Source organism: Oncorhynchus mykiss, chromosome 2 (genome assembly GCF_057628025.1).
Source record: "Oncorhynchus mykiss isolate SJ-2025 chromosome 2, ASM5762802v1, whole genome shotgun sequence".
Taxonomy (NCBI): Eukaryota; Metazoa; Chordata; class Actinopteri; order Salmoniformes; family Salmonidae; genus Oncorhynchus; species Oncorhynchus mykiss.
The window spans coordinates 33,704,958-33,719,911 of record NC_143023.1 but is presented as its reverse complement, the minus strand read 5'-3'; the positions used below and the strand labels follow the sequence as shown (position 1 = coordinate 33,719,911).

The 14,954-nt window shown below is 39.8% G+C and overlaps 1 protein-coding gene across 1 annotated transcript; it reads left to right on the top strand.

Moving 5' to 3' along the window:
- Positions 1–47: 47 nt before the first annotated feature.
- Positions 48–9,411, top strand: LOC110488138 (neurexophilin-1-like). Its single transcript, XM_021560176.3, has 2 exons — positions 48–574; positions 5,527–9,411. The coding sequence occupies exons 1-2, from the start codon at positions 500–502 to the stop codon at positions 6,286–6,288; spliced, it is 837 nt and encodes a 278-aa protein (XP_021415851.1). The 5' UTR covers positions 48–499; the 3' UTR covers positions 6,289–9,411.
- The last annotated feature ends 5,543 nt before the right edge of the window (positions 9,412–14,954 follow it).

Sequence of the window (14,954 nt, the reverse complement as noted above, 5' to 3'; positions counted from 1 at the left end):
AAATGAAAAGTTATATTGCAAGGCTCTCTTGAAGTCTCTTTCCCTCTATATCTCTTCCTGCCTCTCACTCTTTCTCACCCCTCTCTCTCTCTCTCTCTCTCTGTCCCTTTTCCTGCCTCTCTCACTCTTTCTCGCCCCTCTCTCTATCTCTCTCTCTCTCCCTCCTCCTGCCTCTCTCTATCCCTCTCTCTCACTCTCTACCTCTTTCTCTCTTCTCTTTCTCTCGCTCTATAAAACATCACATAACACTGACAATCAGACCTACAAGCACTACCATTCACGCAACACCGCTACTAATCCTGCAACAAAGAACGTATCATTCACATCTTCCAATAGACAAAACATAGACAGAGCATTTGATTTTCAGCCATCAGTCAATCTGAAGATAGATTCCTGCTATTTGCTCGGGTTTCCCTTTGTCATTTATCTCTAGTTGTGGCATTTTTACATAGTCCATTTTATTTTATTTTTCAAGAAAGGGATTTGCGTACAGGTAGGCATGAAAAGTGAAGGTCTACCAAGAGGAATGAAGTCCACATGTTGGTGCGTTGTTCTCCTGTCACTCATTTCTATGGTAAGTTGAGTTTTTGTTGTCAATTATCTAGTAAAAATCAAATTTTCTCTCTTTTGAAATCGTGTGTTCTAAAGCTACCAGCTAAATGTACAGATGTTGCCTGTGCCATAGCATTTTTCCAAATACTTTTTTACTCACAAGTGTTTGGTAAATGTATATGCTGCATATATATTTTGAGTATACTTTTCAGCACATTGGAGAGCACCAGTCTTTGCTTTTACTCTTAAAGGGAAATGTCACCATATTTCAACTTCATATTCATTATCTCCAGAACCACCCCATCATCAACATGTGCGGAAATGCAGCGTTTCTATGTTTTGTAGTAAAAAAGACATAGGAAGATAAGTCTTTCCAATGATGACATCAACCAATTAGTAGACAATTAGTGGGCAATGCATACTAATAATTGGTTAAAATCACACAGTGCACACCAATAATGTCATTGAAAACATAGAAAAGCGCCATTTTCCCATATGTTCATGGGGTGGTGCTGGAGATTATGAAGATGAACCATTTGTGAAATTTCCGTTTACACCTTTACTTACTCATCTATTGTTTTTAGTAGATGTACTATTGTGTTGTGTGCAGAGGGAAACATTTTGTCATTCACATTCCGATTGGTTGTAGATCTCATTTTAATCAATCGACTTCCATTTGAGTCACTCAATTCAGTTGAAAAGTTTGACATTTCAAACGCTTGACATTTCACCTTTTTGATAAGCTTGACATAATATCTTCATTGTTATGCCATAACAGTATGCCATAACAGACATCCCAATTGTGTTAATCTTCTGGTACGTAGTAACCCTGCATGAGGTAAATCTGTCAACAGACAAGCAAGAGAAATAGTCCCAATTTGTCTCTTACACATTATTTGAACTTAATCCCACAAAGTTGACTAATCTTCAATAGTTACCTTGGGTTATCAGCCCTTCATTTGCATAGTGATTGAAATAAGTGAATTATGAATAATTATTTATACAATTCCCATTATCGAATTGAATTCGCAGTCTTTAAAATTATAAACTCAATTTCACACTTCACTAGGCTCGCTAATCATTTTATCCCTTGAACTAATGAAGCCTTTCCTTTTTTAAGGAACACTTTTATTGAGTGCATTATGATGCAATTATATTAAACTAATACTATGTTAAATGTAAAATGTCACTACAGTACTGTAAACATGAAGTGTTGGATGTACAGAAAGTGTTTACTCTCAATTGTACCACTTGATGTGAATGTTTTTCCAGGCTTCGCCTCCAAATTGCTTCGCCATGCTTTAATGGGGTGCTCATAATTGTTTCGTGCTCGGCGCATCCTAAGCTCAAGCCTCGAGCTCCTTCGACAGATTGACAGACCCATGGGAACCTCGCAAACTTATTTTGGACGCCTTTGAACCAACTCGTGTGTGAAATAATGTGATTATGTATTTATCCTCTGGGTGAGTTGGAGAAAATAGTGGCTATTTTTTTGTTGCCACGGTAATACCCTCAGTCCAACTGCTGACCGTTTTCATCCTCTACAGAACTCACGACGACAATACTGCCCTATGTTTGCTACGTTTCATAGTCTACCATTCTATTTCACACCTATTTGAGATGTCTTGAGATGCCTCACTCTAAAGCCCATGATCTTTGACCCCCTCAGGTAACTCTGGTGATTTCACTTTGATCTCTGTTCATCTCTGAGAATGCTGTAGCTGATCCATGAAAACATTAGAGAAAGAAAATCCTACATTTTCCAAGATTAATTTGGATATCAGCACAACCAAACTATCCCCTAAAGGAGTGATGGCCAGCTCCCCCAGGAGAGCTACTGATTAGTATAATCAAGTGTTAGATTAGGGCTAGAACGAAACCCTGCGGGGAGTAGCTCTCCAGGAGAAGAGTAGGCCACATCTGGTCTAAAACATATCCCTGGAGATGTGTACAGTCTTACTGCGTTTAGATTCAATTACGTTCTGCTCACTGAACGATGGAATCATGTCCCTGCGGACTCACAGATTCTGAATGGTTCTGATTGACCAGTGCTGTAAGGTGCTGTAAGGTGTCTGATATTCATTTAGGCACATATGGTAGCTGAGAGTTGAAAGGGAAGTATGTCATGTCAGTGAAGATCCTTTATATACTAAATAGAATGGGTATTCCATGATTCTTGGATTCATGTAGATTCATCAACATGGTGCAATTTTGTTCCACTATAACACAAAATACTGAGACAAGCTACGGCAAACAAACAACTCCACACTACCCAAACAAGATGGACGACATTGTTGCTTTGAATAGGAATAGAGACAGCCGGTTCCAACCATTCCAACTCTAATGACTCTTTAACCGGAAGTGTCGGCAAATGTAGCACCCAGAATTCACTCAATTTAGTTGCTAAAATGGTAAGTCTGTCGGAAGAGACAAGTCTGCCCTATAACCCCCCCCCCCCCCCCCCCCCCCTACGAGTTCCAGCTGCAGTACCATTTCAGTAAATGAAAGCTCACACATTTTTAATAGTCTCTCCTAGGTGTTTTTTAGCTACCAAGGTTGTCTTATCAGAACAAGACATTTTTGCTATATTGGGGTTTTAACCTATAGCATATCCTCCTTATCACAAGGGAAGCTACTGTACAGTACCAGACTGTATCTTCCTCCCTCTAGGGAAAGGATTCCTTAACAGGAAGAGATAACATTCAGGTACATCCATCGACTGTGTATACCACATTATGTCTATGGGTGTTTTCAATAGGACTCAGTAGGGTATTTAACAGGGTATGTCCTCCATTGTAAAATCATCCCAGTATTTGTGTAATCATGTGCAGGAATTCTGGTTTGTTTGAGGCCACAGGTGAGATTTAGAACTGTCTGATGAGCAATGCCTCAAACTTTTCAAATTCACCCCATTATAGCTGTTGGTGACAACCTGTTTCTCCACCTCCATTTAACACCAGCGGAAAAAAGAAACTAAATGTGAAAATAATGTCTCACATGCTCTCAAACAGAGCGAGGTAATCTTGGCCTTTCCTCTGTTTCCTCAGACAAGGCTGCCTTGATGTAAATGTTGGTTTAGTCAGGAGTGCCTTGATTTGCCTAATCTCTGTCGTGTGGATTACAGGTTGGTTATAATCCGGGAATTGGGGTCTCTGCGAATGTGACACGGGGCCCTCTAATCCCGACCATGACAGTTTGCACAGGCTGTCAGGTGCTTCAGATGAAAGCTAATTGCATGTCAGTGTTGAACCCAGTATAATAACCGTCATGACAAGACCGCAAGGACCAAGCTAGCTCTCAAGAAACATTTTGAAATTGAATTGTGCATATGATTGCTTAGGAGAAACGTGTCTGAATCAACTAAATGGGATATTATGTTGTGAGATACTTAAAGGGAAAACTAAATGTTTGATTTTCCAGGTCGCCTTCGCAAAAAAAAAAATGCTTTTAACCTTGAGTCTTTCTCCTGGTTAAATAAAGGTTAAACGAGGGGGGGGGGGAATGGTTGGCAGTCCTTCCGAGTAGGGGGAATCCATTGAGATTGAGCTTCAGTCATTTAGCAGCACAGGTAATTACAGCTCTATGAAAGCTATATTTCATTTGGTCATTGGAGAGCCCACTGCTAATGAATCAGGAAAGAGAAAGCCATGGGAAATAAATTGGGCTTATTTGAATGATGGTTCATACTTCCTATTCAATGAAACTGAACCACTCAACCTTCCCTATTTCTTTTCAGATAGAGAAGGCGAATGTATAAGTTAAAGAACATTGCAGCGACATTTTCTTAGTGCAAAATAATTCTGCAAAGTGCAAAAAATACCATAAACGTTGTTATATTCTCGCAGTGTGATTTAATTTAAAACTTTTCTTCAACAATGTGCGTTATAAGGAGGCGATTATTTAACCAGAGTTTACTAAAGTGAGCAATGCATAAATAGTGCCCCCTTTATAACACATTGTTGAAGAAAAATGTCAACTTAAATCAAGTTGGCAGATTTATAATTAGGTTTTTGCACAATTCTTTTGCACTGTTCATGGATATGAAGTCAAATTTGGCCCAAAACAAAGATGAGATTGAAATTCGGATTGATCACCAAAAACAAGAAGATTTGATATTTTTCTAATTAAGTATTCTATGTCCAAATCCAACATGCATTCGCACTATAACTGTTGCAATACACAGACTACCCTACCGCAATGTCATCCTGTGAACCTTGTGAAAGAGAGAAGACCTTATTCTCCTAGTATTGATCTGAGGTAAAGGTACAACATGCAAGACTTTGCCCAGATAGATCTGCTGTCACGTTCCACAGATGGGGTTAGGCCATCACTGTCACCATTCTTTGTGAAGTGCAGTGGGAATCTTAGCCCTGTCATCTGTATTATTATGAGGGCCGGAGTAAAGGAATCATCAATCAACCGTTCAGGGTACATTCAGCGGGTAATAGTCTGGTTTTGCGTCACGTCTATAGGCTACTGAATAAACGCTTCATTCATCTATATGTATGGCAGGATTGGAATGTCCTTACGCTTGATAAAAGACACTGTGTTCATATGAGGCAATTGTGTCATGCACTGAATTTGTCTCATATTATTTCTATATCCATTAGTCATGACCTTCAGCGTCACTGAATTTCAAATGGGTATTGATTTTATTGCCATTTCAGATCTACAGTTCATGTATGATCTATTGGTACAAAACACAACAATGGCATATTTTGTATATTTTTTATTTGACCTTTATTTAACTAGGCAAGTCAGTTAAGAACCAATTCTTATTTTCAATGACAGCCTAGGAACAGTGGGTCAACTGCCTGTTCAGGGTCAGAACAAAAGATTCAAGGACATATCAAGGACATATAACTTTTGATCCTACACAGCAGGCTTATTTTTTTAATGGTTTAAGCCATTCACGGCATGCCTGTTGTGTTCCATCATTGAAATAGGATTGTATTGTCTCTTTGTTTTCCACAGGTTACAAGTGCCCATTCATCTGCTTCTGGAAGTTCAGACGTTCTGAAGTCAGAGAGCCCGAAGTCGAGAGCTAAGGACCTCTGGACAACAGACACCAGCAAGGACTTATCCATCAGTCGCCTGCTCTCCCAGACCTTTTATGACAAGAACCTGTCTGGCCTGGATCTGAACTATGACAAGTTGGAACCATACTCTAAACAGGAGCTCTGGGACTGGCTCCACAACACCTCTAGCCTTCGTGACCCCCGCTCCCGATCCAAGAGGAGACCCATCGTCAAGACAGGAAAGTTCAAGAAGATGTTCGGCTGGGGCGACTTCCACTCCAACATCAAGACAGTGAAGCTCAACCTGCTGATCACCGGGAAGATCGTAGACCACGGCAACGGCACGTTCAGCGTCTACTTCCGCCACAACGCGACGGGCCAGGGCAACGTGTCGGTGGGTCTGGTGCCGCCCACCAAGGCCGTGGAGTTCCAGCTGCAGCAGTCGACGGTTCTCGAGCCCAAAGACACCAAGCTGTTCAACTGCAGGGTGGAGTACGAGAAGGTGGAGAAGGGCACCAGGAAATCGTTGTGTTCCCACGACCCTTCGCAGAGCTGCCCTCAGGAGCAGACCCAGAGCCATGTGTCCTGGCTGTGCTCCAAGCCCTTCAAAGTCATCTGCATCTACATCTCCTTCTACAGCACCGACTACAAGCTGGTGCAGAAAGTGTGTCCGGATTACAATTACCACAGCGATACTCCCTACCTCCCCACCGGATGATTGGCTGAGCGGCTAAGGGAATGGAACAGAGACAGACAGGGCATTCGCTCCTGAGAGGTGTCAGTTGATTTGAGCTAGGCTGGCACGGCCCTCAATAGAACAGAGGGGGATGCTTTACTGTCGGAACAGAACTGTTAAAAGGTATTATTAAAGCTAATGCGTCCCTGCTGCTTGTGAGATCGCTACACTGAGCAGACCTTCCCTATGGCCATTGTACGAGCATTTAGGACACAACATTTCCTGGCTTGGCATACTTTTTCCTCATGTATTTTGACCCTCTATAGTAGCTATACGAAAGTACTCAGCCGGAGCCCTCGCTGAAGGTTTGCCATTATGTAAATAATAACTCATAAAGCCCACTTTATTCTATTAGAAAGTGTTTCGATCTTCTAATGTAACTCTGTGTGTTGATGGAATAGCATTTTTCATTTTCCCTCATTGTCCGTTTCTGTTTGTCGCTGGTGATTACAAAGCGGGAAATGAAATGGGTAGATGTCAACTTACTGTGAAGGAAAGTGTCCGAACGCATTAAGACGTGCCATCTATTTCATCACGTGTTTGTATCTGTATGACAGCCAGAAATACAGATCCTTTCAAAATGCTTTCTTTTTCAGTCTCAGTGAATTATTGAAACATCAACATCACATTTAATAAGAGCAACTCTTAAAAAAGAAAAAAAAAACATAAAATAAAACACTTCCTACAGATATACACTGAGTATACCTAACATTAGGAACACCTTCATAGTATTGAGTTGCACCCCCTTTTGCCTTCAGAACAGCCTCAATTAGTCAGGGCATGGAGTCTATAAGGTGTCAACGCGTCCCACAGATATGCTGGCCCATGTTGACGCTAATGCTTCCCACAATTGTGTCAAGTTGGCTGGATGTCCTTTTGGAGGGTGGACCATGCTTGATACAAATGGGAAACTGTTGAGTGTGAGAAACCCAGCAGCGCTGCAGTTCTTGACACAAACCGGTGCACCTGGCACCTACTACCATACCCCGTTCAAAGGCACTTAAATCGTTTGTCTTTCCCATTCACCCTCTGAATGGCACACATACACAATCCATGTCTCAATTGTTTCAAGGCTTAAAAATACTTCTTTAACCGGTCTCCTCCCCTTCATCTACACTGATTCAATGAAGAGTCATAGCTTTCCCCTGGTCAGTCTATGTCATGGAAAGAGCAGGTGTTTTTAATGTGTTTGTATGCTCAGTGTACATTGTTTTCGGTAGATAAAGAAAAAAAATGCTAGCAATGGTTTTCAGCTCTGACATGGATGCCATGTTGATAGCAATCTCTTGCCATCAGTTATATCCTATCCGACACAAGTTAATGTGGAGTAAATCAGCTCAATGACGGACTTTCATTCATTATGGATCTAAGTGTATTTCAATATTTAAAAAAATAACCATTTATGTTTGCCCCATGAGAAAAAAAACACAGTAAAGAGTCCCCACTCTGTTCGCTATAAAACGTTAAGGAAGTTACAGCATAAAATGTGCTGCTTGCCAGAGGACATGTATTAAACTACAGGGGCATCTCTCCACACATTATAACAGCCACTTCTGACATCAATAACGCAAATTCTGGATGATGATGATGTAATAACACTATACGATAATGATGCTGGATGTTCGATTTGGCCATTAAGCTTTCATTACGCAAATGTGATGCTTGTAGCTGATTGTGAAACATCTCTGAGAACCATCACTGTGATTGTCATCCCTGTGTGAGAGAATAATGTCTGGGAATTACACTGATACACAATGGGAGTAGAAGTCCTTCATGAGGTTGATAGGCACCTTGAGGCGGAGTTATTTATGCGGTTTGCATTGCACATCTAACTAGTCAACTACTACAGGGTCTTTAGTACTGTACACGTGCACACAGACTCGTTTGTTGTTGACACAACTGACAAAAATGGAATGGAAGATTTGACAAGGTACTTCATCAGAAATAGGGGTTTGTTTCCTATGAAGAGAGGGGCCCATGTGATAAGAGAGTGTGAACAGGGATTTATGATGTGGATGAACAAAGCTGACAGAAATAAGCATTAACATTTGACTCGTAAATTGAGAGCAGTTATCTGTCATCATGGCTACTGGATGACAAATGTCTCAGATTATTTTATTTGAGTGGGTCTTCCATTTTTATAAAGTGTAATTTTCTGTATAAGATCAGTTAAATATGTTGCCAAATTGGACACTCGTCTTCATTTTGTGGAATACACCATACTGTACTTGAGTTATGGCTAATTATTATTTATTTGAAATATATGTATGAATTCAATTGCACTCTTTTAGATGGGCCATGTCTGATAGTTGCCATGTCCGAGTCTAAGCTCTATCTGGTACCATTTCTACGAATGAAACCCTCTATCTGTAATATACTACTGCATAATTACCGCAAGGCTTTTGATGAGTGAATTATCCCCCACCTCAGATCCAGTCAGTTGGTGCAGTTGTCCTGGGCCATAGCCGCACACCAAGCCTCTGGTCTCCTCCTGCTCTCAGATAACTACCTGAATAATGTGGTCTGGGGAACTGTCACCAATGGCAGATAGAATCAGGGGATTTCTCCTTCAGACTCCCAATAACACCCAGCAGCTGCAGGAGTAAACAGATGACTAACCACTGGCCTTTTGGCAGCCATTTGAGACTGGGAGGAGGAGGAGACCTGTAAACGTTGCCTTGACATTTAGGTGGATTAAAAAGTTATTGGGATCCGGCTCTCCTGGTGTCAGAGGTAGTTGGCTCCGTAATTAATTGTGTCTTGGTCTTTTTTCAAGAAGCTCAGCTAAAAGCCTGCTAAGTATCATGCTTGTTGCAGTCCTTCACGTACTGTATGTAGGGCTAGGTACACTTGGTTAGCCTAGCTCTTTATCTGATATGACATCTACATTAGTGACCCAATAGCATATCACTCATAAACAGATAATCAGGTGGGATGTCAAATGACATATCTGAGTTTGTGCAATTGGCATCTAGTTCCAGAGTAATTCATTCATGTAACTTTGTATCTTGTTATGTTATTGCAGAATTCATGTTATGTTTTGCTTTGAATCTGTGGTGTTAATTTCTGTGTGAAATGTTGACATATTAAAGCCCTATCAGACAATGGCTTGTGGTTTTTGAATTACAAATGAACTGCTCTCGTCCAAACGATATTACTATCCTGGAAATGAAAGCTCACTCATTGCGAATGTCTCATATCAGGTAAAACTAGAGAGAATTAATTAAAGTTTGTCATTTTAATTGCTTCAGTGACAGCTGTCCTTTGGTGATGGAGCTATCCTAATGCACATACTGTGGCTTGTCAATTACTTTCCCAGTGAATAGATTAAAAAGCCACAGAGGATAGGATCGTTTCATTAGTCTGGATTAATGCCCCTGGGCAGAACTAGGTATGAACACTTCGCCCCTAAAGATGCTGCAAAATGAACAATACTATTTAGCCCATATGAATAGAATGAATTGTGGCAACATCCAATTACGTTTACGTTCTATTAATCCTGTCAAACTGCTCGTGCAGCAATATTTGACATGCTCAACTTTTGTCACTCAGTTCCAGGCAAATTGTTGCCATTTTGGAGGATGTAATTCTATTCAACGTTTAACTGTATGAAGAGAATTCATATTTGACATCATTTGAGTGCAATTGGACCCCCACATGAACATCTGTCTGTGTTACTCTCTGGAACAGTAGGCTTCCACACCTACAAATTCTCACATATTCATTAAGACAGTTTCTGAAGCTATTTTCACATGTTCATGTTGTCAGCTGGTACACTTTTCAAACTCTGTATGGAAATTTCCAACAGCTTTCACTGTAACTCAGAGCAGGTCCGCTGTTACTCGACCTATTGTTTCAATAGAATGAAGAGAATCAGGCCAGGAATCAAATGTTCCATAGAGGGCTATCCAAATGTGACTTGAGGAAGCATTTTCAAGTGGACATTTTGACCATATTAATCAAATTCACATTCTGATCATAGGGATAATGGCCCAATTTAGCGTAATAGTTGCACAGCTGGCTATGCACTATTATGTTGACACATTACACCAAGTAGGGCTGAATCGTTCTGATGTGGCATCAATGGTAAGTGTGAAATTGTATGATCCAAAGCAGACCCCTAAGTAAGTATTGACATTTTTAAGTTAAGGATCCATGAGGCTTAAGCGGATTACATGCCTCTCACACATTCCTCTACCCATCTTCTGTGTTATCAAGCCCTCCAATCAGCAGGGACAATGTAGCTGTGTTTCCCTGCTACCGTTGTGTATTGCCAGCGAGACGAGAAGAGGCTGAGCCCAGCTCCCTTGTCTGAATACGTTTGGCCCCATTTAAATTACAGGAAGAAAAAAAAACATATCTAAGCATGTAAATAAAGGTAATTATGATTCATGACCAGTTGATGTATACAGTGCCATGTTTACTTTTAACTACTCTGCTGCCACCCCGCCTTGGATATTCTGGCAATGAAACAATCAGGGTCGGCATGTTTTTGAGCTGGGGGTTAATTTTCAATTGATTTATATCTCTAGAACCACTCCTCCTAGCTCTACCGCTAAAGGTGAGATGGAAAGGCAGTGTTTGTGACAGAGATGGACTAGGTGCTACGCAGAGAGAGAGAGAGAGATGATGCACTTAAAAAATGCATCACCATTAAATCAAGGCATAACCTTGAATGAGTCAAACTCTGTGCCAACACAGTAATGTGAATTCTGTCCTCAGTGCCACATAGCATGCCGAACAATGTGGGGATGGAACTAGCCAGGCACTGGCATTAACAAATAGTACTTTACTTTCCCTGACAAAAGCTTATGCTATTTTTTGTACAGTGAAATTCAGAGAAACTATAAAAACAAGACTCGATTTCAATGTCATTCAGCCTATTAAAAGCAAATATTATTGAGTAGTTTGAACATTAAGAGGGCTTGTCCCATCTGTTCCGAGAGTAACTGACAACAATTAACTGTTGATGCGTAGGGGATCCAAAATATAATATCCCAATCTAACCCTCCAAAATCAACTCTTGGTGAAACACACAACATACACATCACTGGTTGTGTGTGGCTGGGACTTGAAAGCCTGCTGAAATGGGACCGTATTGCAGTATAGGAAAGTGCATGGACAATTCCCATGAAGGGGAAGGGATTATGGATTTTGGCCTCTAAGCTGCCTGGATGCCCAGTGAGGATGTATCTGTGCTACAGACTAATCTTCAAACACAAGCAGAAGAAGTGATGAATCATGACTTGGCACTGAGGAGTTCGGCTTGGAGTCTGGATCATGTTCTAGTGACAAACTGAGGAAAGGTAGAGAGAAACAGGCACTACTTTGTAACAGAGATGGGCAGAGAAGTTTAGGTTTTAAAAAAAAATGGTTTACCTGGTCATTACTCAAGAGAGAAAGAAATGTTGGAAAAGCACTGGGTTTTGGCACAAAGCCTTTATCAGGTCTTCTCTCTCCATCTGTAAGAGTCGGGATACAAGGCTGGTAAAGTGAACATAATGCTTACTAGAATGGTCAGGAGAGTCTTGTGGTCAAGTGTGCTGTGTAAAATATGGACCTAGGTTTTTATACATCTCATTTGTATTGTTTTCATTTGGCATAAGCCTAGGTCCACCATGATAAGGATGGAGAGAGGAATGGTGACTCCCTAATAAAAACGACCAATCTATACAAACCATCTAGAATTGTTTCCCATCAAATCCGGACATAGCTTTACTGTACAGCCGATACAGAGATAAGAGCAGTGCATTGTGGGTCTCAGTAAATGCCATGGTTCCTTATCATCAAGCTTAACTGCAGAGAGAAAAGTCAATTGGGCAATTGTTAGTGACGTATCAAAGCAGGAATAGTCCATTTGGGGGTCAGGGAATCTGGAGGAGTGGAAACCTCTCTAGTGACAAACAGTTTTTTTTTTTCATTTTCATGTTGACCCAGTGTACTAGGAAATAATACAGCATTTGTTGGTTGCAGAAACAAACCAATTTGCTCAATTATTCGTTAATTGTGACATTTGCTAATGTAGCAGAGACTGTGAGAGGGTAGAGGGAAGTATTTTAACAAAGAACAAGACCGTGACAAGGAAGACACAAGATCTTAATGGAGATTATCCTCAAGTGTGGGGACAGAAGCTGCAGTCCTAGAATGGCACTTGTCAGACAGAAAGAATCAATCAGTTAGGAAGCCTCCGGTCTGATTGAGATCTTCATAAATCGATAACCATTCTCTGAGAGTCTATCCTGATTTAATTTTATTGCAAAAAAAAAAACACTTTTAACATGCTCTATTTTCTTGTGTAGTTTAAGTAGAACCAATTCGTTTGATAAGATCCAGAACGTTGAGATAAGACCAGTTGGGGGAACAGATAGGGTGGAGGACATCAGTAAGTATGGAAATTATGGAGATCAAGATTAAAGTGAGACACTACGAGATTGGCCTAGAGCCCTCCAGTGAAGTCAGAGGTCAAGCTATGAACTTCTCAGAGAAAAGGGAAGTTTAAATTAAGTGGAAAGGAGACGTATTTTGATTTGTGTGAAGAGTATGACAGAGTAGTGCTTTAGGTAGATTTGGTTCTGTGTTCGTAGATTATACTTTGCATAGATTCACGTAACACAAAGTTTTTACATCTTTAATGAGAATGACCTCTTTACATAAAAGGAAATAAGTGATTAAACACATATAATTGTTATAAATCCATCAATAATTGATTGATTGATTTTATTTGCCAGTTTAAAAAAAGACATATACACACAGCACATACAGTACATATTAAACACCTGACAGGAATAACACAACAAAAAGTCAATGAGTTCTTTCCATTGGGGTGGTGGGTAGCTTAGTGGTTAGAGCATTGGGCCAGTAACCGAAAGGTTGCAGGATCAAATCCCTGAGCTGACAAGGTAAACATCTGTTTCTCTGCCCCTGAACAAGGCAGTTAACCCACCTTTCCCCGGTAAGCTGTCATTGTAAGTAGGAATTTGTTCTTGCCTAGTTAAATCAATTGTGGTCCCTTAAAGTGCATGGTGCCAAACATTACATACTGTATATACACACAAAGATGCATTTTAGAGATATACTACCATTCAAAAGTTTGGGGTCACTTAGAAATGTCCTTGTTTTTGAAAGAAAAGCACATTTTTGTCCATTAAAATAACATAAACTTGATCAGAAATACATTTTAGACATTGTTAATGTTGTAAATGACTATTGTAGCTGGAAACAGCTGATTTTTAATGGAATATCTACATAGGCATACAGAGGCCCATCCTCAGCAACCATCATTCCTGTGTTCCAATGGCACGTTGTGTTAGCTAATCCAAGTTTACAATTTTAAAAGGCTAATTGATCATTAGAAAACCATTTTGCAATTATGTTAGCACAGCTGAAAACTGTTGTTCTGGTTAAAGAAGCAATACAACTGGCCTTCTTTAGACTAGTTGAGTATCTGGAGCATCAGCATTTGTGGGTTCGATTACTGAGGATGGGCCTCTGTACGCCTATGTAGATATTCCATTAAAAATCAGCTGTTTCCAGCTACAATAGTTATTTACAATATTAGCAATGTCTACACTGCATTTCTGATCAATTTGATGTTATTTTAATGGACAAAAATTTTTGCTTTTCTTTCAAAAACAAGGACATTTCTAAGTGACCCCAAACTTTTGAACGGTAGTGAACACACAAAGGTATCTATGAAATCTATCTTTGTGTGTATCTATATCTATGTAATCTATCTTTGTGTGTATCTATGTAATGAATGCATCTTTGTGTGTATCTATATCAATGTAATCTATATATATGTAATGTATCTTTGTGTGTATCTATATCAGAGATAGATGACATAGATATACAGTAGATACACAAAAAGATAGGTTACATTGATGTACAGTAGATACACACAAAAATACATTACATGGATATAGATGCACATAAATATGCATTACATAGATACAGACATAAAAAAGGTTATTTGGTTCAGTCATCAGCCTTTTGGTAGGCTTATGATGTTGGAACTCACAATGAGGATTCAACAAATTGTTATTCATTGAATCTTTGCCATTGAATCGATGAGGCATCATCTCCATAATAGCATGCAATGTAAGGAACTATACTTGAATGGACTTCTGTCATGATGAGACAATCACATCTGTTGGTCAGTGCTTCAATGGAAAGGGAGGGACAATTCTTTCTCCTTTCCTTGATGTTTTGCTGCCATCCCATGGTCATAACTGTTCCCACAGCATATCTGCTATTTATTTCCTTGATAGTCCATAGTCTGTTACTGTACAGTATGCTGATGGAAACCATGTTATCGCAGTACAGATGTTGCCTCTTACAAATATGTCTTTATTATGAAAACATTGTGCGCCTCTAGTAATTCAAAGACACATTCTGTTATAATTTGATGCTCTCTCTCTCTTTCCCTTCTCTCTCTCACTCTCTCCATTCAATGGTGCTTCTTTATTGGTTATGTTCACATTGCCAGAGCAAGTGAAATAAACAATAAACATATGTGAGACATTTTTTTTTTAAACAAAATCAACATTAAACGATTAGAAATGAACAGTAAAAATTGCACTCAAAATAATTTCTAAAAGACAAAGACATTTCAAGTGTTATATTATCAGCTATGTACAGTGTTTTTAGCA